Source organism: Camelus bactrianus, chromosome 6 (assembly GCF_048773025.1).
Source record: "Camelus bactrianus isolate YW-2024 breed Bactrian camel chromosome 6, ASM4877302v1, whole genome shotgun sequence".
NCBI lineage: Eukaryota > Metazoa > Chordata > Mammalia > Artiodactyla > Camelidae > Camelus > Camelus bactrianus.
In genome coordinates, this window is record NC_133544.1 from 9,720,664 (window position 1) to 9,743,652 (window position 22,989).

Here is a 22,989-nt window from a genome sequence, read left to right on the forward strand (position 1 = left end):
TGATGCTGATGGAGGTAATACTCTGAGAGCTACCATAACAGAGGAAGAGTCAAAAGAAAAAAAAAAAAAAAAGGACAGATGAAACTGCAGATTCTTCTCATTTTTCAGACTGTATGAGTGAAATGAGTCAATTGCACAGTAGCACTTCGCCCAAATGGAGCAGAAAGTCCGTCTGACCTGAATGCATGTGTGCACTACTCATGTCTACAGTCCTATCAGCAGGGTTCCCCTTCAGAATAACAATGTTAAAAGTGATGTGGGAAAAGAACAGGTGACAGAGATGGACTAACATGTAGTCTACTGAAATGCACCTGAGAGGAAAGAATGAGGAGAGTTTGAGAAAGGGTTGTGTATTAGACAAAACAGACTTGGAGAAGAGTAGACTTGGCTGTACATTATAGTGGCGTACTGAGCCCCCCATGCCCAGGAATTTCTCAGGTGCTGTAGACCTGTTGTTATCTCCTGCTGACTTCGGTCGCAGTCAGTAAAAATAAACTGAATATGTGTGGACCTATGCTACCATCACCGAACAGGAGGAACTCAGAAATAATCAGCAAAAGTTTAAGTCAACAATATGAAATTCAGTTTATTGCTATGTGATATGATAAATGTAATTTTAAAGTAAATGTTTGATCGTTAAACTTTTTTTTAACAAAATAAGCTTCCTACACTTCAAAACCCAAGACTTTCAACTGAAAGGCACAAGGAACAATCATCCTGGCTACAACATGAGCTTCCCCTCTTTGCCCCAGCTGTGCTGTTCTTTGGAGCATGTTCCTTTTCTAGATACTCAGAAACAAAAAGGACTTGAGCCCACTCAGCAAATCATTCCTCTAAAACTGAAAGAAAAAAAAATTGGGTTAATCATCTAATCTGTACACTAGTGGCTAAAAAGGAAAGAGGAAGGGAAAAAAAAGACTAGTCAAATAAATGAATTTAGGACAGCTATCTTTCAAATTCTAAATTAATGTTACTAATTATTTTATTCCCATTGGGGGATGCACCTATTTTAAAGAGCCATTTATAGTAATATCTTAAACCAATGAAAAACAAGTCAATTCACTCAAGCATTTTTTTGCTAAAATAAAAAAGTTTGCAGTCTTCCTTGTCATCCCAGTACTGCCATTGTCATAGGCAACTTCTTTATTCAGGTGACTAACAAATAGCTAGTTTTTGGCCCCCTGTAATCCAATGATGTCATGCCCAAATTTTACATCCCTGATGCTTAGCACTGTATCTAGCACACAGTAAGGGCTCCACAAATATCTGTGGGTTCAAATTGAATTTGTCTCCCCATCTGCAACCACTGTCATCTCCTTTGTTGCCCATAAACTCTTATCTTTCCATTCTTCTATTGCTAAATCCATTTTTTGAGCCTCATCACATTTCTAATCCCTTCAATTCCTTCTTATTCTCCAGTTTCTAATGTTCCTCCTAGTTTCACTTTCTTCCTTGGCAGCCTGAACCTCCCTTTTACTTCAGTTACACTCTCACCAATAAACTCCTTCAATTCTCCTCCAAATCACACCAATAAAAATAGTACCTAGTACACCATATGCTAGACATTATGCTAATAAACTCCTTACTTGCGGTCATTTTATTTAATTCTCACAATAATCTTATGGGGTAGATTAGATACTATTATTATTAGCTCCATTTTATAGATGAGGAAATTAAGCCTTAGAAAGTTGAAAGTACTTGCCCAACAACTCCAAAACCCATGCACTGACCATTACACCCCCTACCTCTCTTCCAACCTGTGCACCCAGCTAATACCAGACTCAGCCATCTGCTTTTTCCATCCCACTCCTGCTCCTAAGTTTAATGGAGCACTACTAGAGAAAGCTGTACAATTATGCTGCGTAATGCTTTTAAAACCATACAATTTCAGAAAAGGCCAATCCTCAATGATGCTGGAAGGAAACAAAATGCTAACTAATTTGTGGGAGATTAAGAAAAGGACAAAAAGTTCTTCGTATTTCATATTACCTAAAGCATTTTCAGAAGCATTATGCCGGGTCTCTAAAAATGAGGCCATCTGTGCTCATTTATGAAACCCACGTCCTTCCCCACAAGGAATAAGCTGTGTGTTAGAACAGATCTAAGTACTGACAATATTGCCTTTCTCTACTCTTGTACCTTGATTCAACCTTCTGAGAGCTCACAATCTAATGAGGAAGACAGATTCACACACTAAGAATTCTTCTAACTGTATAGCAATGAGTCCTGTCTCTTTTCCCAGCCAGACAACCCTCCCAGTTTATTCAATCCTAAACCAATGGGAAAAGGGAGAGGGGAAGAAGCAGATGCTTCCAAAGGTGACAACATAACATAGTCACCACTGGAGAAATTAACCTGACAACTCCAGCTCTGCTAACTGTTCAACTATGTGTAGGATCCTAAATGATTTATATACAGAGAGCCTGTGATCCTAATCCTAGTGGTTCTCAAAGTCCAAAATACACCACGTAAGCTGCCGATACTGTGCTGGTATTTGTAACAGTGAAGCAGATGTCACACAGGCCTTGAATTCCCAATGAAAACTAAACTTTACATAGTTGATAGTTAATTCTCTACTCAAAATAAATTATTAAACAGCTTGTTTTAATGAACAGAACAAAATTAATTAAATAATTAGCTTAGAGAATTAAACTCCCAAGAAAAAACAAACCTCTTTTTAAGACAAAGATGGGTCAAGAATCCAAAGCTGAAGATTCCAAACACCAACCCATAACATTAGTCACTTTACAAATGCGATGTATGTTCATGCTAGTACTATAAAACTGAATCCTTAGTAAAGTTAAATCTTCAAAACATCACCTTAAAAGGTTTATATAGTTAGAGAACCATTCAACTCTGCTTATAGTTATCATGCTTAGAATCACAGAGAAACAAATTGTATTTTTAATAGCACCAAAGGAAGGTAAAAGAAAACTAACATCTAAGGGTCTACGTGCCAGGCCAGATGCTTTACATACATTATCATGTTAATCTTGACAATATATATGCCTTATATTTAAATCCTTTCTTTAGAGCTGTGGAAACTGAGTCCCAGCAGAAAAAAAAGTGACTTCCCTAAAGTTATCCATTAGAGCCAGGATTCCAACCTATGATTTCTAAGTCCATAACCTCAGGCTGCTATATACCACTTAGGATCATTCCATCCATCATAAGAAGTGGCTGAACTGCCAGCCTAAAAATGTCTTTAAGTTGATAATTTTGCAAGAGAAAAATGGGCACACAAATTATTTAGTAATGTTCCTGTTACAATACATTCTCTTACTGATAGTTTCCACTATGTATCTTTTACTATCCCAGTGTCATGTCAACATAGTGTGCAGAAGTTTCACGTTCATTGTGAAGAAGAGACAAACTCGTTTGACTAAACCAGTATCACCAGTTATAAAGACATCATTTCTTTCTGAATGGCTCTTCAACTTCACATATGAAAAATTGAGCTTATCTTCCTCCACCTCTTTTAACCAACAGAGGTCTGATTTTCCACCAACATGGCTTAGAATTACTCTAGCCTTTCCTTTCTCCCTCACGCCCCACATCATCCTCACTTGTCCTGGGGTGGAACGAACTTATTAAGGAGCAAACACATCGGCTGCATTCATAAATCTTTCCTTATTTTTGCTTTTGTATTGTTTATTTTGAGTTTTTCCATATTATATTTCAATATTAACAGGGTTATATTTCATGTTAACTTCTATGTTTTTAATTTAGTATATACAGAAGGATAATTATTGTTAAAATTTAGTTTCAGTTATATATGTATTACTTCTCATACACAAACACATGTGTATATATACTAGGTCACAATTTTAAATATATTCCTTACTATGAATTACAGTAAAAAAAAAATTGAAAATCATTATTCTACAGTATTTTACAAAGAGTAAAAGGGAAGATTACCAAGGTCTGCCCTAAATAATATGAGCTATAACAGGAATATTGAAAGGTATGGAAAATATGAGTTCAGGAATAACTACCCAAACTTAAAAGATTCCTGGGAACATTGTAATCTCTCCCATTATTCTTTTTAATCAGCTTTTCTATTTCCCCATTAACAAATGGCAGTAAAAAATCCATTTAAAAATACTTTTCAAAAATATACAGATATAGGACATATCAAGGGGGAGGGGATAACTAAGAGGATTGGATTTACACAGCAGCCAATCCAGTGAGCGAGGAACCCAGGAGAGGAAACAAAAGAGTAACTGACAGCTGTTAATAAAAAAAAAAAGAAAGAAAAAGATAAAATCAGGCCAAATCCCTGGCACCTACAGGAAGAAAGGATGATAAACAGCTATCACAGGAAGGGGAGGAGACCCAATTATTTAACTTACATAAGACGATTCAGTAAGTGTTTTTTCAGGAGCTGCTGGGTACCAGGCACTGGTTCTGGATTCTCCAATACAATCTAATAGTGCCTTACTAGTCAGAGAGTTCATCAGACAACAAATACGAACTGACTGCTTATTACATACTAGACACTGAGCTAAACCCTGGCAGATACCAACCCTGCCCTGTTAGAGTTTGACAGTCAGAGAAGACTTGCGTTAAACAACAACGAAAATCAATGAAGTCATCATAAGTGTGCAAAGACATATAAAAGGAACAGTACACAGTACCATCAAGAACATCGCTTAGTTTGGAAGTCAAGGAGGCCTTCCCTGAAAAGTCGAGACCTGAAAAATGAGTAAGAATCAGTGAAAAGAGAGAGTAGAAGGAACAGTGTGTTCAGAGGTCCCAGGCTAGATGGGATTTATTCAGTCATTTCCTAAGGACTTACTGAATACTTGGGATTTGCCAGTCACTGTGCTCTGGAAGTAGAAAGCAAACAATAAACACAAAGCACTCTGATCCTCTGTAGCTGAATTAGAGTGGCAAGGAAGGGATGGCTTCTTGCAGAAATAAAATCAATAAGGCTGGATATAAAACTAATTACTGAGAGAAAAAGAAAGAGTACAAAATTATTCCCAGGTTTCCCTGCAGTGCGATTTAAAAGGACAGTCGGGCTTCAAGAACAAGTGGAGGCATATTTAGATTATAAAGCGATGAACTCAGTTGTGGGCACACTGAGTTTGAAAAGCCAGCAAGCCATTCTGATAAAAATATCATGGTGGCAGCACCCAGAAAGCAGTCCTGGCCCAAAGTTCGGGAGAAAAGCCCAAGGCTAGAGCCACAGATTTAAAAATTATGCCATGGAGATGCTAAGTCTAGGAGGGAAGAGTACAACCCAGAGAGTCCTTAGCAACATACAGTGGTTCCTGTCTGCTCCTTTGACTGATAATTACTATAAATGGGGCACCAAATCAGAATACAAACAAATCAATTACAAAATTTAAAAGCTCATCAGTCAACCCAAAATCAATCTTTAAAAGCTGTGTGAAATAATGATTCCTTCTCTCTAATGCTAATGATAGGATTTAATGGAATGGTGGAGTTGAAGAGGCCCTTAGACATGCATGTAATTCACCCCCTCACATTGTGACAATCAAGAAACCAACATCCACAGAGATTACAGAAGTGGTTCAAGGTTGATCAGCTAGATATGGCCAGGGTCAGGACACTACCTCCCCAAAGCAAGAATCTAATTTAAATAAAACAACAAAACTACAATCCCTCATGGGTTCCCAAATAACTATTCATTTAAATTAATTTCACATGTCTATTTTCTTCTCTAAGAGAAACAAAACCAGTTTTCTCCCTCCTGCCCTTTACAGCAAAAGAATTCTCTCAGACATTCCTATCATTTCTCTTGGCAATATATGTGTCACCAGTCCCCTAGTTGTAGTTATCTTGGAGAAAAATATCATCTTAGGAAATATAATTGCCAACTATACCACCTGCAATTCACTGAGTAAATAATGATCTATATGAGAAAATAATGAGTAAATTTACTCATACATACACAAATAATGATGTGCGTATCTCACCTAGATTATAAATAGATCTCAAGATTTTAATATGTTGTCCACAAGACTAGGTCCACATGCTTTTTATGTGAGAGTCAGGAAGAAACTAAGCAGTGACGTGGACTTTTAAAATCATAGTATGTAATGACTTTTATTGTAAAATCATGATTTAATAAAATAACAAGTCATTCTATTTTTTTCTTTATCCATAGTAAGTTTCTTTTTCTGAGAGAGTTCTAATTACATCACATTTTGGTACATGGCTTTTAACACATACCACCTGAGGTAAACTGACCAAAGGGAGCACTGAGGCCAGTTTGGGGTCACAGTGCAGGACGCAGTCTTAGCAGCATGACCAGGACAGCTCCCTCAATTTGCTGACAGAACGCAGAGGAGCTAAATGATGTTCCCAAGGTCACACAGCTGGTTAGTGGCTATGCTCAGTGTTTCTTAGCAACAAGGATTAAAAGAAAAACGTAAGTTACAGAGCTCTCACTGCTTAATAAAAAAACATAAAATTAGTCTAGAGACTATGTATATATTCCTGTATAACAAATAAGAGACTAGAGTTGAACTAATAAAATATAAGCCATTTTGGAACATTAGAAATACTTCTCCTGAAGAAAAAAAAAATGAAGGCCACATTTATTTACCCACCAGTATACCAAAGGAAATGAGTAAAACACTGGAATTTTTGACCCTCCAGCAGGTTTCTGCTAATCCAGTATTTGAAAACCACCCTGACTAAACAAATAAAAATTTTAACGTGTTTATCAGAAAACTACCGAAACCTTGTGAATGTTCCTATTTTGTAAAATAAAGATTTAATCTGCCTAAATATCAGAGAGGAGTAAAAGGAAAAATTGACGATAATTCCAGGTTTTTAACTTGTGACATTAAGGAGATGGTGGTGCCATTTTATCTGAGATAAGTAGGCAACCCAAATTTGAGAAAAGATCTAAAAGAAATGATGAAACAAGCAATGCAGATATCTGAGGAAAAAACATTAAAAGCAGAAGGAACAGCAAATGCAAAAGCCCTGAGGTAAATGTGTGCTTGGCGTAGTTAATGAATAGCCAGGATGGCTGGAGTACACACCAAGTGAAGAAGGGAACAGTAAGAAATGAAGTCAGAGCTGTAATGAGGAAGGAAGGGGAGGTCACAGAAATCAGACCAAGTTCATGCTCAAACCATAATGGAACTAAATTAGGAATCAGTAACAAAAAGATGTGCAGAAAATCTCCAAATGTTTGGAAATGAAACAACACACTTCTAAATTACTCAGAAGTTTCATGAGTTAAAGCAGTCTTGAGACAAAAATTTTTTGAAAAAATTTTCAGCCAAATGATAATGAAGATACAACATAACAGAATGTGTAGGATGCAGCTAAAGGGGAATTTATAGTGTAAAAATGCATACATTGGAAAAAAGATCTAAAATCAATAAACTGAGCTTCTACCTTAAGAAACTAGAGAAAGAAAACTAAATGTAAAGCAAGCAGAAGGAAGGAAACAAAAAACAACAAAACTGAAAATAGGAAAACATTAGAGAAAAGTTAATAAAACCAAAAGCTGGTTCTTTGAAAATAAAAAAAAAAAAAACTGGTAAACGTCTAGCCACGTTAAACAAGAAAAAAAGTGAAAAGATACAAATTTCTAATATCAGGAATCAGAAAGAGGGTATCACTACTGATCCCACAAGCATTAAAAGGGAATACTAGTACAGCATAATCTGATGCCCATGAAGTCAATACTGTAGATGAAAGAGTTAAGTACTTGAAAGACAAAAATTACCAAAACTCATTAAGAACAAATGGCCCAAATAGCCCTATATATATTAAATAAATAGAACTGTTAGTTTAAAACATTTCAAAATTAAAATTCCAGGCCCAGATGGTTTAACGGGTGAATTCTATCCAACATTTAGGGAAGAAATAATACCAATTCTAGACAATCTCTTCCCAAAAATAGGCAACCCCTCTTCCCAAGTCATTTCATGAGCATTCCCTTAAAACCAAAAACTAGGCAAAGATATTACAAGAAAACTGCAAACCAATATCTCTCATTAAAATAGATGCAAAATTTCTCAAAAATATAGTAGGAAATAGATTCCAGAAACATATAAAAGACTCTTAGATCATGACAAGTAGATTTCATCCCAAGAATGCAAGGCTGATGCATAAGTTGAAAATTGATCAGTGTAATTCACCATATTAAAAGACTAAATAAGAAAAGCCATATATCATATTAATAGACTCAGAAAAAAAATTCAACAAGATTCAATACCCATTCATAATTAAAACTGTCAACAAATTAGGAATGGAAGAAACTTCCTTAGCTTAATAGTATCTATAGGAAGCCTACAGCTAACATCATACTTAATGATAAGAGATCAAATGTCTTCCCCTCAAGATCAGGCACAAGGCTGGGTGGTCCTCTCTTATCACTCTTGCAGTGGAAGAATCTGGCAGACACTACTTTAACCAAGTGATCAAGATTAACATCAGCAGTGATAAGTCATGTTGATGTCATGTACCCCAAAACGATTGCATGAGAGAGGCACGTCACCTCTATGGTATTCTTCCCAAAAGCCCATAACTCCAATATAACAATGAGAAAAACATCAGACAGACACAAGTTGAGGGACATTCTCCAGATACTTGACTAGTACTCTTCAAAACTATCAAGATCATGAAAAGCAAGGAAAAACTAAGAATGTGTCACAACCAAGAAGAGACTAAGGAGATATGACAGCTAAATGCAATGTGATATCCTGGATTAGATCCTGAAACAGGAAAAAAAAAAAAAAAAAAAAAGGACACTAACGAAAAAACGGTTGAAATCCAAACAAAGTTTGGCATTTAGTTAATAGTGATGTGCCAATGTTAATTTCTTAGTTTTGACAAACTTACCATGGTTATGTAAGACGTTAGCTTTAGGGGAAAAATGGCAGTGGGCAACAGGAGCTCTCTAAACTGTCTTTGTAACTTTTCTGGAAATCCAAACTAATTCCAAAATAAAAATTACTTTTTTAAAAAAAGTAAAGGGCAGGAAAAGATACGCTGTGTAAATATTAACCAAAAGAAAGCTAGAGCAAGTATATTAATATTAAATAAAGTAGACTTCAAAACAAGGAATATTTCTAGGGATAAAGAAAACACCACACAGCTATGAAGGGGTTAATTCACCAAGGAAACATAATAATCCTAGCTGAATATGCATTAATTACAAAAGTCAAAATACATGAGCAACTAGTAAAAATGATAAATTTGAAAGAAGGAAAAGACAAATCTGCAATTATGGAAACTTCAATATTCCACTATTTTAGTTACTAAAACAAGTAGAAAATATCCTTAGAGATATAGAAGATGTGAGAAAATACCATCAACCAACTTGACCTAATTGACATTTACAGAACATTATACCCAACATTCTTTTCAAGTATTCAAGGAATAATTACCAAGATCGACCTATGTTCTGGCCAAAAAACAAACCTCAGTAAATTTAAAAGAACTGAAGTCAAGCACAGTATGTTGTGTGACCACTACACAATTAAACCAGAAACCAGTAACATGAAGGAATCTGGAAAAATCCCCCAAATAATTGGAAAATTATGTGAAATATACTTACACACCAACCATATGTGAACATCAGCCCCCTCCCTCCCCACCATCACCAGAGCTGCAGTGGGGGATTGCCCTCTCCTCCCTCCACACGTCCAGGCTGTACTTTTGTGAATCCTTTTCCTCTTCAAGAATGTCCACTACTCAAGAAATATACATTATAATTTTATTACCAAAAGAATTCCCAAGCAAATACAGTTTATAAACTTATTACCAAGAGAATTTCCGTGACAATTCTAAATTCATCAGACTTCTAGGTCTGATTTTTCATACATAAATATGTCAGTATTTTTATGCTAGCCATGTAACTCTCATTCTGCCCAAAACATATTCAAACCAAATCTACAACGTATAGAACTCTTTAAAGAAAATATTGTTCAACCATGACATTTTTCAGTAATGAATGGTATATTTTATTTCATTATTACAATACTATTGCATTCACTCCTTAATGAAACACAGGCACTTTCTGAATTATGAATATCTACTTCACAAATGACCTTTAAAAAAGCTCTGAAACTGCTCACCTATTCAAAGAGTCTTTGCCCTTGCAGGGATGTCCATTAGCACTACCTAGTGGATGAATTAAGAACCTGGGGTTCAACAACCTTTCCTTATCTTTCTTAGAATTGAAGATAGCCTGCTGGAGTAAGATAGGACCTTAAATTCTGAAACCCAACCTATCCTATCAGGTGGAAAGAGGGAAAATGGTGTTTGAAGGACTTAAGCACCTTGAATGTGGTCACAGAGACAAACACCAGGTCCCATGATTCTTACAATACAAACTAGCCATTTCTACTGTACACTCTAGCCATGTGCAAAAAAAAAAATTATAAATTATCCTCAATCCTTACCTTACACCATATACAAAATTTAACTGGAAATGGACCATAGACCTAAAATTAAGAGCTAGAACATTAAAACTTCTAAAAGAAACTAGAAGAAAAAAATTTAATGACCTAGATTTAGCAAAGATTTCTTAAATATAACACAAAAAAGTACTATAATGAAAAAACTAAATTAAGCCTCATCAAAATTAAACAACAGCAAAGCAAAGCAATTTTACTCTTTAAAAGATAGGTACTCAAAAGGCAAGCTACAGACTAGGAGAAAGCATCCAACAAATGAGTAAAAGATCTGAACATACATTTCACCGAACAAGATAAACATATGGTTCATAAACACATGTAAAGATGCTCAGTGTCCACTGGTCATTTGGGAAACCCAACGTGTAAACTCAATGAAATACCACTACACTACACCGTTGGAGATACCACTAAAATTGCTCATAATCAAAAAGACTGATCATACCAAGTGTCAGTGAATATACAGAGCAACTCAAACTCTCATACACTGCTGGTGGAAATGTAAAATTGTACAATCACTTTGGAAAACAGTTCAGCAGTTTCTTAAAAATGTAAATATACACCTACCATATAACCCAGCCATTCCACTCCCAGCTGTTCACCAGAGGAAGGAAAGCACATGTCCACACAAAGATCTGTACATGAATTTTCACAGACACTGAGGTTGCAATAGGCCAAAATTTGAAATTACCCAAATGTCCATCAACTGATGAATGGATAAACAAAAGGTGCCATATCTTTAAAATGGAATAACTATCAATAATAAAATGGAGTAAACTATTAATACATGCAACATCATGAATGAACTTCACAATAATTACACTGAGTAAAAGAAGCCAGATAAAAGAGTTGCTACTGTATGACTCATTTCCATAAAATTCTACAAACTTTAAACTAACCTATAGTATCAGAAAGCAGATCAGTGGTTGCTTGGAGTTGGGGAAGGTATCAGAAGAAAGGGAGAGATTACAAAGGAGCACAAAGTAAATTTGGGGGATGATGGATATGTTCATTATCTTAATAGGGATAATAGCTTCATAAGTATACACATATGTCAAAATTCATCAAATTATACAGTTTAAATACGTGCAGTTAATGTCAATTATACCTCAATAAAACTGAAAAAATGAAAAATATATACTCACCATATGTCCCGCCATTCCATTCTTAGGCATTTATCCAAGAGGTATGAAAACATATCTACATGCTAGAACAGGAAAATTTGTCGCTAATGTATGTGACAAAAAGCAGATCATTGGTTGCCTAGGGTCAGGGTGGAGAATTAACTGCAAAGGGGCACCATCTGGAGAGAAAATTTTATAACTACATGAAGTTTCTGGATAGGAATTTTCCTATACATTCAAAGTAAAATATATACTGAATTGCAAACAGTTGATTTAAAAGACCAACAACAATTATTCTTTACTGAACACAACTCTGCACTGTGCGCTCTGCATACATTTCCTCTAACCTTCTTAACAATCCCACAATGTAGGTTTTATCATTCCCAATTTAGATTAGGGGGCTTGGGCTCAGATCAGCAACTTATCCAAGGGTCTCTCACTAAATAGATGAGTGAGCCTCAGCCTCCAAGAATAAATCTGAGTCTGCCTTAATATAAGGTATTTCCAGCACTACATACTTCCTTCTCAATGCCCAACGTACTCGTTAACTGGAGATAACATCTATTCTATTCAAATTTAAGAAAAATGCATTTGCTTCCTTGAACAGAAGTATCTGCTAGTACACTCCCCAGGAGATGCCTAACACACAGTAAGCACTCAACAATATTCTATATGTTTAAACTAAATTCATAAGATATTCTAAAGTAACTATTAGTTGCATTAGAAATCTTTTTCCATGATTAACATCTCTGATTTGGAGGGAAAATTACACTGTAAGGCATACACATATACAAGGATATAACAGATTTTGCAATTACTTCTGACATGATTATCACATACCAACATCATGTAAGGATAAAGCCAAAAGTGGTGGCTAAAGAACTAAGTCTGAATACTTTCTCCCTGCCTCCCACATTTGGTGGCCAACATGGCCAACAAAAGATACTATAAAAAGCAAAATATCCAAGTTTAAAGGGGTACAGATTTAAAGATCATTGGACCTTATTCAACAGTTTAATTTCCTTTATGTGACCCTAAGAGTTATGATTTTTACCACTTGGTACAGTCATCACTTTAACTCATAATGTGAATACTAAGAAACCACTACACAACTCAACAAGATTGGGAGCCAAGCAATACAACTCCAAATTTTTACTGGGAACTAACTGGCAATGTGTGGGGACGAAGCTTGATCTCGTGTGTCTCACTTGGCTACATCTCAAGTGTCAGAATGAACTGTTCATGAAAATATATACACAAACATAACACATTCATAATATACACATACACATGTTATAATACAGTTACATTGCAGTTATATAACTTAACCCATATTTTATTCAAATCTTTATACCAGCACTCATTTTAGGATTACTTTAGTGTTTTATCATAGAGATTAAACAGGTTATCAAAGAGCTATTGTAAACAAGATGAAAACTGCTCAAATCTCTCATAATCGCATGCTGTTAAGCTCTGGGTCTTCCCAATGACATTACATGGGTCACCTTTACATTGATGAAAATAGTTAACTTTTTACTTAAGCTTTTCCTACAGCTCCCATGAGAGCATTCTGCTTTCTAACTGATGTCACAGAGAGAGCCTTCTGAAGCTTCAGTAAATAGGAAAAAAAGAAACAGATGCCTCCTATCGCTGTTCTCATAACAAAAGATAAGGAAAAGGAGATGGGAAATAATCTCCAACCCCTTATATTCAGAGACCTAGTACTTTTCCACAACAGGGAATTCAGGGTTTGCCAAGGACTTAAGTAATCTGGCCTCAGCGCTAATGGGAGATATACAGCTAGAATCCATTATGTACTCCTCTTAGCACGTGAAACAGTGATCCCTCTGATCCTAGAACATGAAAATGAAGATGCCTCCGATTTCTACATAGAAAGGCAAGTAATTTGTGCATCATCTACACACAGGATGATAACTTGGGCAATTTTTTAAAAAATAGGAACTTGGATTCATTAAAAGTGCAGCAGACAAAGGTGGTACTCCTTTTAAAAGACCAAGCAGTCTAGCAGAATAAAAATTGTAAAAAATTATAGAAATGCTCCTAGGGAAAGAAAAAAGTTATATGACATACGTAAATCATACACAGAATAACAGAAAATTCTATGGGCTATTAGGTAGGTAGTTCATTATTGATATACTAGAAATTTATGTACTAGAAAGTCTGTCACTTTGTTTCCTAAAAAATAGAAAATGGGACCACTCATGGCCTGCTGGTGGAAGTATAAACTGGTACAAGCACTCTGGAAGATTATTTAGCAGTATCTTTTAAACTGCATATACACATATGCTACGACCAACAATTTTACTTCTATGAAGATACTTAAAAGAAATGCATACACATATTCACCAAAAGACTTGCCTCAGAATGCTCATGGCAGCATTCTTCGTAACAGCCAAACATTAAAAACAAATGTCCATCAAGAGTGGAATGAATAAATACTATGGTATATTCATATAATTGATACCATACAGGAATGAGAATGAACAATCTATTTCTCCATGCAACAATATGGACAAATCTTTTATTTTTAAGTTGAGCAAGAGAAGCTAAACACAAAACAATGCATTCCATGGTTCCTATTATATAGAGTTCAAAAATCAGGCAAATTAATCTATGGTGTTAGAAGTTAGGATAGCAGTTACCCTTTGCAGGGAATGGGGGAAATTAAGGGTACAAGGGAGGCTAGTCGGCTAATACAACAGTTTATGTTCCATTTATTAATCTAGGTGCTGGTTATGTGGGTGCTTTTTAGCTTGTGAAATATAACAAGCTGTATGTTTACGATGTGTGCTCATTTCTGTTTATGTTCCAAAAGTTTCTTTTAAAAAACAAAATACATGTTTATGAGAGTACCTCTTTGAGATTCTTAATTCATTAATTTCTTTTTTTAGAATATGATGGAGAAGGAAGAACAGACAAGACTATGGACCAAACTCAACGCAGAGACAAAAGAGGAATGTCACGAGTGTCCAAGGATGAAGCAAGATCACCGCAGTGCTTGTTCTGAAGAGGCAGTGTCTCTCTTAACAAGAAATTAAAAGACTCTCCCAACTAAGTAACACTCTCCACTTCCCTGCCAAAGGCAAGCTGAAAGCTTATAGCTAACAAGCTACTCTAAAATGCTCACGTGCTTCTTCTCTAACCAGCTGAGTTGTAACCAAGAGTCAGCTGTTTGTTCTCAGACCAGTTTATCCCAATTTACTTGATACTGCAATTACATAATTTCATTAAATATTACATAAACATGAAAGCACAAAAGAGTTGTTTCTATGACAACTAAATTGAAAGTTTTAGAAAAACTCAATAAAGATAAGTTGCCAAAGGAAACTGCTATTGAATTAGGAAGAACGAGACAACTTGCAAAAGATGAGCAGAAAATCATAAAAATCTAAGACAGGCTTTCAGACTACATCATAAGCATCTTTCAATTCTCACTCGGGTTTAAAGAAAGCTGAACTTGACGTTGTAAATCTTTATGGGGGAATTTATGCAAGAAAAAAGATTATGAAATCTGTTAAGCAGACCCATTCTCAAAAGGTAGTGGGCCTACAACAAAAGATAGGCCAAAAAATGATACTTTCACCCTAAAATGAAATATTGAAGGTATGTATCTTTTTTATGATTCCCCACATTAACCAATTTGGGGGGATTAACTAACCAACTATTCATTCCAATTGTGAAGGGTTAAAAACTGGGATGTGCCTCTCCTCCGCAACACTCAAGAAATTCAAGACTTACCCCTACCCCCACGACACACACACACACACACACGCACACATACACACATTTTCTCTCTCTTTCACACACATACATCCCTTACACACCCCACTTCACCAAAACAGTACTAAATGGCAGAAGGCAAGGAGGAGGACGACAGGGGTGGGGTGGGGAGGAGAGAGGGGGGAAGGAGGAGAAGAGATCAAGACGATAGTGAAGGTAAAAGAAACGTAGTGACATAGAAGATCCTAGAAAGGGCATTCTCACACAACTTTTCCCATTTGCCTAGCAAGTAAGACAGGTATTTTTAAAAATAAAACAAACAAAAGCTAGCCGGTAGCAAAGGTAATCAGTAGAGTTCTTCCTCATGACCTCACTGCTCCCCTGTGTTAATCTTGAAGGCAAGAGTTCCCAGATGTGATTAGCAACAGCCACAGCTTACAGCACTTTTATTTCCAGATTTGGCTGCAGAATTCTCACTCAGTGATACCACTAGGGGGAGCTCTTACTTCTGGGGGAGGAAAAAAAGGATGAGAAAGAAAAGGGAAAAAGTTCCTAATTTAAAGATGTACTTTATCTAACTGTCCCAAAAGGCAAAGTGCAAGATGTTTAAAAACCCGCAATGAAGGTAACAAATGGTTTTAAAGTGACTGTAAAAGTAAGCAATATAAGAGTTAGGTTAGGTACATTAACCAATCAACTCATTTAATGCATAATATAAATAGCGAATATTACTTAAACTGGCTAACTTTATCATCAGCTTAAAATATGTGAAGATTCTGATAAATACTATAAGCACAGGAAGTTAATAGATATCTATCACGAACTTCAGTTGATATACTTTACTTGCCTGTTACTTTATTAAAATTATTGGAAGGCAAAATTAATACTGCTATCCTTTTGAAAGTTTGAGATGTACCTGGAGCACCTAAGTACTAAGGACGTAGGGACATGGTAAAGGAAACAGAAGGGAATTAACTGGGTACTTACTTGGTGACTGGGGCTCTACACATAATACAACAACCTTGGGAAATAAGAATTATTATTTCCACTTTACAGATGAGAAAACCAAGGTTTATCAACCATAAGTAAGTTGCCCATGGTCACACAGATAATAAGTGGTAGAACAGGATATAACCTAAATCTGTCTGATTCTATTGCCTACAATACAAAAAACCTCAGAAGTTGCTTAATTCATCTGACATTTCAGTCATCTTAAAATAAATACATTTTATTCCATTAAGAGGCATATATATTTCGACCATAACACAGAACAAGAAAGAACCAAAAGAGCAACAACATAAAACAAGGCTTGCTCTCCAAGAGCTAACCGTCTATCAAAGAAAGCATACAAGTTAAGGCACACAAAGTAGAGATTAATTGCTAGTTGAGGATTACAGCCACTAAGTGATGACATGGAAGCTCAGAGAAACCTGAGATCCAGGTGGTTTCAGCAGTTAGGAAAGGCCTTATGAAAGATGCAAGATTACAGCTGGATCCTGGGGATGGAAGATGTCAGAAAGGTTATAACAAAAGATATTCCAGGATGGGGAAAAGCAGAGTCGAGGATCAACATGATGTATCTGAGTAACAGGGAAGAGGGCAGCATGACTGCTTCAAAAAGTGTCAGACTGAGTGGAAACATTAAGTGTCCATCAACTGATGAATGAACAAACAAAATGTGATATAACCCCACAGTGGAAGCCTATTCATCAATAAAAAGAAACCAAGTACTGACACATGCTACAATATGGGCAAATCTTGAAAGCATTATACTAAGTGAAAGAAGTCACTCACAAAAGGCCACATGTTGCATAATTTTATTTACATAAAATGTTCAGAATAGGCAAATCCATAGAGAAAGAAAGTAAGACTAGTGGTTCCCAAAGGCTGGGAAGATTGGAAAGAAGTGGGGAGTGACTGCTAATAAGTACAGGGCTTCTTTTGGGGGTGATGAAAATGTTCTAAAATTGGTTGTGGTGATGGATACACAACTCTGAATATACTGGAAAAAAAAAAAACACTGAACTGTGTACACTTTAAATGAGTGAATTGTATGGCATGTGAACTACATCTCAATCAATTCGGTTAAAATAAAAAAAAAAGACGCAGGCCCGTTAGGACATCACACTGCACAGCTAAGATGGAGTCACGTATCCCAAGCTTAAGGGTCTGGAAGCTATCTGACAGGCAATTATAGATACGTGACTAAAGAGCTACCTAACGAAAGTACAGTGTACAAACTTAGGACCCTTTTCTAACAAAAGTATTCGCACACTTTAAGGAGACTCCTAAAATATATGCCAAAATCTCAGCGAAGGGAGAGAACAAGAAGATACTGTGATGGTGATTTTGACTAAGCCACAAGCTGCGACTATTAGAAAAGTCGTTTTGCTTCAGTGCTAAATGCCACAGATGGGTATATCAGCGTCATATGTATGCAAAACCAGAAAATCATCTGTGTCCAATCTTCAAATACCATAATGTTCTGAACTTACTTATGAAAATAGCATTAATAATTGATCTGCCGTATTTTAGGGTAAGATAATGAACAGTGTATACTTGTTTTTCATTGGATGGCAAGACTCCATATATAATGCTTTTTTTTTAGATATTAGGTTCAATTTAAATGCTATCAGAACCTCCACTAACTTAAAGCATTTCCCACTGATGCTTACACACTTGACTCCTAATTCTAATGTCACATAATTTTCCAAAATAGACTTAATATACAAAATAAGAGAGCTAAAGAAACAAATCTGACATTCAAAAGAGGAACACTCTGGATACTAAATACCCAATATAGAGGAAAAGGTAAAGCTAACTCAAAAATAAACCTGAAAATCATACAGAAAAAAACACAGGACTAGGTATTAGGTTCTACAGCACTGGGAAGTACAACAGGGGAAAAAAGGAATAAATTACATTTAAAATAGAAGGCTCAATACATGAGAGCAGATGAGGCTTGAACAGCTTTAACCGAGGCAAAATTTGGATCACATCCATAAGACAATCCCACAGCCTCCCCCTGATTCCCAGGGAAGAAAGAACCTTTCAGGCAGTCGTTGTGTCAGAAGCTGGCCTAAAGGTGAAATCCCACTCTCCCCAGGAGGTGGTGAGATGGTAAGAATACAAAAGAAGGACTCGGCTGGAGAACCCATGCACAACCAAACCAGTATCTCCCTCCTGAGTCACCTTGCAAACCTCCTTTAAGGTAGATGAGCCACAAGAAACTAGAGGAGATATCAGATCTCTTTGAAAACTCTCTGGGCTAAGAATGGGAGGACCCACCTGTCTCTGTAAGGGCTTTGTAAGTTCCAGAAGTGGATGAAACTTACGTTCTGTGTCTGAGAAATAGACAACTTAGACGACCTGGTTTGCTAACAATAAAAGCAAAATAGAAAACCAGTAAGTTCTCCTAAAAAAGAAGCCTGTCACTGATATCTAGAATAAGTATCTGCTGTCGCAAGTAAGTAGAGCAAGGCTCTCCATTTCCTAACTGTAAGCCAGCGTTTATACGAAGAGAATTCAGTGGGAGTAAGCAGGAACTTACCTCAAATCATTAACCACTGTATGTTAAAAGAAGCTTATCCAAATTTTCTTCAAGTGTCTACCTACTCCAAACAAAAGAACTGTGGGAAACAGCAGATGTTCACAGCTATTGTTCACCATACTAGACATGTGAATCATTAAGGAATAAAGTACTTCAAATATAACACAATAAATTATCAAAATGGGTTAAACAGAGTATTCTCTAAGTAAACACCAAAAAATACATACTGTTAGTTCATACATAAATAAAATCATTTTCGTTTAAATAAATAGGTGGAAATGATGAGAGCAGGCTACCAAAGATCACTAAAAGAGGGGAAATAACATCAACATAAGATCTCAAATCTGGAAACATTTTAAAGTAATAGAATCATAGAAGAGAATGGTCTAAATTGTAAGCATGCTAAAATTCTGACTAAAATAAGAACAGAACCCAGGTGTCACAAATAGGCTACAGAATAATTAAGAAAATGGAAGTCAAGGAGAAGGGATCCTTTTTTTTTTAAACAGTGTCATTCAATGAATATCATGGGACTAGAAACATGATCTATAAAACAAGAAAGGAGAACAAGAAACTTGCCAGCATCTGAAATTGGCAAAGTGGACCCGAGCTAAAGAAACAAGGATGATAAATATCCCAGGAGGTAAATAACATCAGTTTGCAAAATCTGATTCTGAAAAACAAAAGCGAAAACTAATTTGCCAAAAGAGAAAATGTTGTGCAAGTTAAAGAGAAATTTGAAAACAACGTACACAAAATGCCCTAGGCAAATATTCTGAAGTAATTTTATAGACATGTTTATTAATGTTCACATTAATTTTTACGAAGCTAAATCCACAACACAATTTTTTAAATAGTTGAGAGAAATCTTGTAAATATTCCTGATAACCATTTGCCTTAAGCAATTCTGTAGAGCTTGTGAGATGAAACTTAAATGAGAGTAAGTTCAATTAAATTTTAAAATCTCTCAGGCAAAATTATAAGGGTCACACAGCAAAAGTAATATAAACAGGATATCCTAAGCAAAAAATTGAACTAGTATATTTGTGGATTTTTTTCTGCACAGTCAATAGCGTATAAAGTTCATACTCTACAATTAACTTAAAATTAATCAGTGGATAGTCATAAGTCTCATCTAAATTTATTGGATCTTATGTGAGAACAGCCAAAGCTGCAACATTTTTCTTAAATGAAATTCAACTCAAATCATTAGTTTTTCTGTTTCTTCTCCTCCTTCTGTAAGTTGGGTATCTTACTTGATTTCAGTTCTCAAATCGGTAAGTTCACATCTAAATCTTAACGTATAACATGATTAAGGACTGCGCATGCAAAAGTATTCTGTCCAAGTGTTAAGTAAATCTGAACCTAAAAGTAACATGACATTTCGGAAATCATTGATAGATGCCGCCACAGGAAAAGAGGAGCAATTTCACAGAAAGACTTTATGAAATACCTGAGCAGATAAACAGCCCTTTCAATATCACTGAGGTCTTCATCAACGGTCAATCTTTCTATTTCTTCTGGTGTCTGTCAAGTGTAAAATACAAATTATGCAAACAAACGTCTAATCAGTCTTGGGACCCTATGAGTATAGGCTAATTAAAAAGTTTCACAATTAGGCATTATTAAAAACAACTCAAGGGTCTGATGACCTCAAACCACAGAGGTCTCTAATTGTCAGGTTTAGGTGGTGGAGTTCTGGGGCCAAAGGGTTTTGTTTTTTGGTTTTTTTTTCCTTTCACTCTTCTAGATTCTAGACTGAAGCCTGAGAATCATATTGTGGCTGCAGAACCTTGCTGAAATCAATTTTAGGTGCATATATAAAATATATACATACTTTTAATCTCTAACATCTCAAGGCTGTTTCGCGGGCATTTACCATCCCAGTCAATGCTCAAAGGGGCAATGGAGACTGCAGCCGAGTGAGAATGAGAAAGACGACATCTGGAGTGGGGGGAGGGAAGGGAATAAACTCTGGACTGGAAAGAAATCAAAGACTCGAGATATTGAGGCAGGTGGGTGAGAAGAGCTAAAGGAGCTATCAAGTGGATGCAGGGGGAAGGGTGGTCCGTCAACTAGGTTTGCCAGCAGCGAGGGTTGGAGCCTCTAGGAGGCTGGGAGGAAGATGACTCTGCGGGGTGGGGGAGCTACTGGGGGTGGGGGAGGCTAGTGCAGGTTGACTCCGTTAACGGGGTTGGGGAGCAGGATCCTAGCTAGACTTCTGGAGGGGATGGGAGGAAAGGATGCGTGGTGACTCAGGATGGGGACAAAGGGTCAAGAGGGCTTTGAAAACCCCTAGCAGGACGACTGTAGTATGGGTGCTACTTGGGAGGTGAAGGGAGGCCCAGGTTGATTTGGGGACTGGGGGACTCGAGCTTGCCCTGCTGGGGGCGCGGTGGGACGATGGGATCTGGGGTGTCTCTGGGAAAGATAGGGGGGAAGAGTCGGGCCGTGTTGACTAAGGAGTGGGACTGGGGCCAGAACCCGGACAAGCAGCACCAGGGAGCCAAAGCGGGCGGGGCCCCGGGGGGAGGGGGGGCACTAAGGAAAGGACCCGGGATAAGCTGGCTGCGGCTACTGGAGGCAGCTCCTGCAGGGATTGGGGAGAGAGGGGCCGCAACGGAGGAACCACGGTTGTGCGAAAGGGATCCCGCCGGGGAAGACGCTGGCTTGGCCGGGACATGGGCTCGGCCGGCCGTTCCTGGAGGGCGGGTTGGGGAAAGGGCCTGCGCCGGCATGGACTGAGAGACTACAGAACCGAGGGCGTCCGAAGGGTCGCGGACTGGCCCTGGGTCAGGGGATAGGGACAGGAGCCCGCTCCTCGGGGTATGGGATCCAGACTAGGAGAACCCGAGCCGCGTCGAAAAGAGGGGCCCGAGAGCGGCCGGGTTACGGTAACAGGGAGACGGGGGGCCAGCAGGACTCCGAGAGGGTCCCAGGCCGCCTCGGGGAGCGAGCGGTCGGGGGTCGGGGCAGGGGCAAGCCGCCGAGCGCCCTGCGGGCAGTTCCTCCTCCCCAGGGCGCACCTTGAGGCTCCGGCGGACCGGCCTCTCGATGATGGTGAGTTCCTGCAGGTCCTCCATGTAGCCGAACAGGCTGTTCTGACTGAAATCCATCGCGGCGACGGGTGGCGGCGGATGCATGGACCGCCGGGCCCCCTCGCCGCCCGGGCCGGAGCGGCCCCGGGAAGTCTGACGCGCGCAGCCCCGCGGCCGCCCACCAGCAGGACTTTCTCCCGCTCTCAGCCGCGGGAGCCGGGCGGGAGGCGAGCGGGCGGCGGGAGAAGGAGGGCGGCCGCCGAGGGGGCGGGGCGGCCAAGGCGAGGGGGCGGGGCGAGGCGCGCGGGCGTCCTGCGGGGGCGGGGCCCGGGCGGGGGAGGTGCCCGCCTCGGCCCCGCCCCCTCCCGGGAGCCGCTTGGACGCGGTCCGGACGCAACTGCCGCGCAACGTCGCGGCTGCCCCCTGCCGCCCTTCCCTGCTCCTCCCCCCGCCCCCAAACGAGCGCGCCCCTAGCCGCAGCGCGTGCGCAGAGCCATTCGCCTCTTGCAGCCCGTGTAGGAGGGCTGGGGTCGGTGGCCTGGAGTGGGGTTGCTGTAGCAGTAAGAGGGGAAACAAGGGAGAGGGAGATGGTCTGGGATCTTGCTTAACTTGCCAAAATAACTGTGCGGTTATTCGAGGGACAGCCCACCCCAGTGTGCGAGCTGCGGACGCAGAGACCACCGTCTGACTCTGCTCTAGCTCTGGGGGAGGGGTGTGAACCCAAAATTAGCTGATGGAACATGGTGTGTGCGAAAGTGATGAGGAGGGGGATACAGTCCTGGAGGGGCTAGCATTTGGGGAAGGACATCCGTCAGAAAGGGATTCCTGGAGGGGAGACGCTTAAACTGAATCTTAAACGCTCAGTAAGACTTTCCCAAGAGTAATACGAGTCAGCACGTTTCGGACTGGAGTCAGGATGTGTTTTGGTTGTAGGACATGCAGAGTAGAGCTTTAAGTGTCACGGAAGTGAGTGCTTGGAAAGGTAGTTGGAAGAGAGGTAGGTTCTTTATGGGAAAAGGCCCAGCCAAGTTGAGTTGCTTGCATTTGATTCTGTTGAGAATAGGCAGCGATGATGCTTAATATCGGTAATTATCAGAGAAATGCAAATCAAAACAACGAGTTAC

The 22,989-nt window shown here is 38.6% G+C and overlaps 1 protein-coding gene across 2 annotated transcripts in view; it reads right to left on the minus strand.

Annotated features, from left to right (window-relative positions):
• The window catches only part of PPP4R4 (protein phosphatase 4 regulatory subunit 4), an 89,461-nt gene extending 67,333 nt beyond the window's left edge, over nt 1-22,128 (minus strand). For both annotated transcript variants that reach the window (XM_074365087.1, XM_074365085.1), the window contains exons 1-2: nt 21,854-22,128; nt 20,281-20,354 (exon numbers count right to left, since the gene is read on the minus strand). In XM_074365087.1, coding sequence (XP_074221188.1) covers nt 20,281-20,354; nt 21,854-21,970 — 191 coding nt within the window. In that variant the 5' untranslated portion in view covers nt 21,971-22,128. The remainder of the gene's footprint in view (nt 1-20,280; nt 20,355-21,853) is intronic.
• Nucleotides 22,129-22,989: the final 861 nt, after the last annotated feature.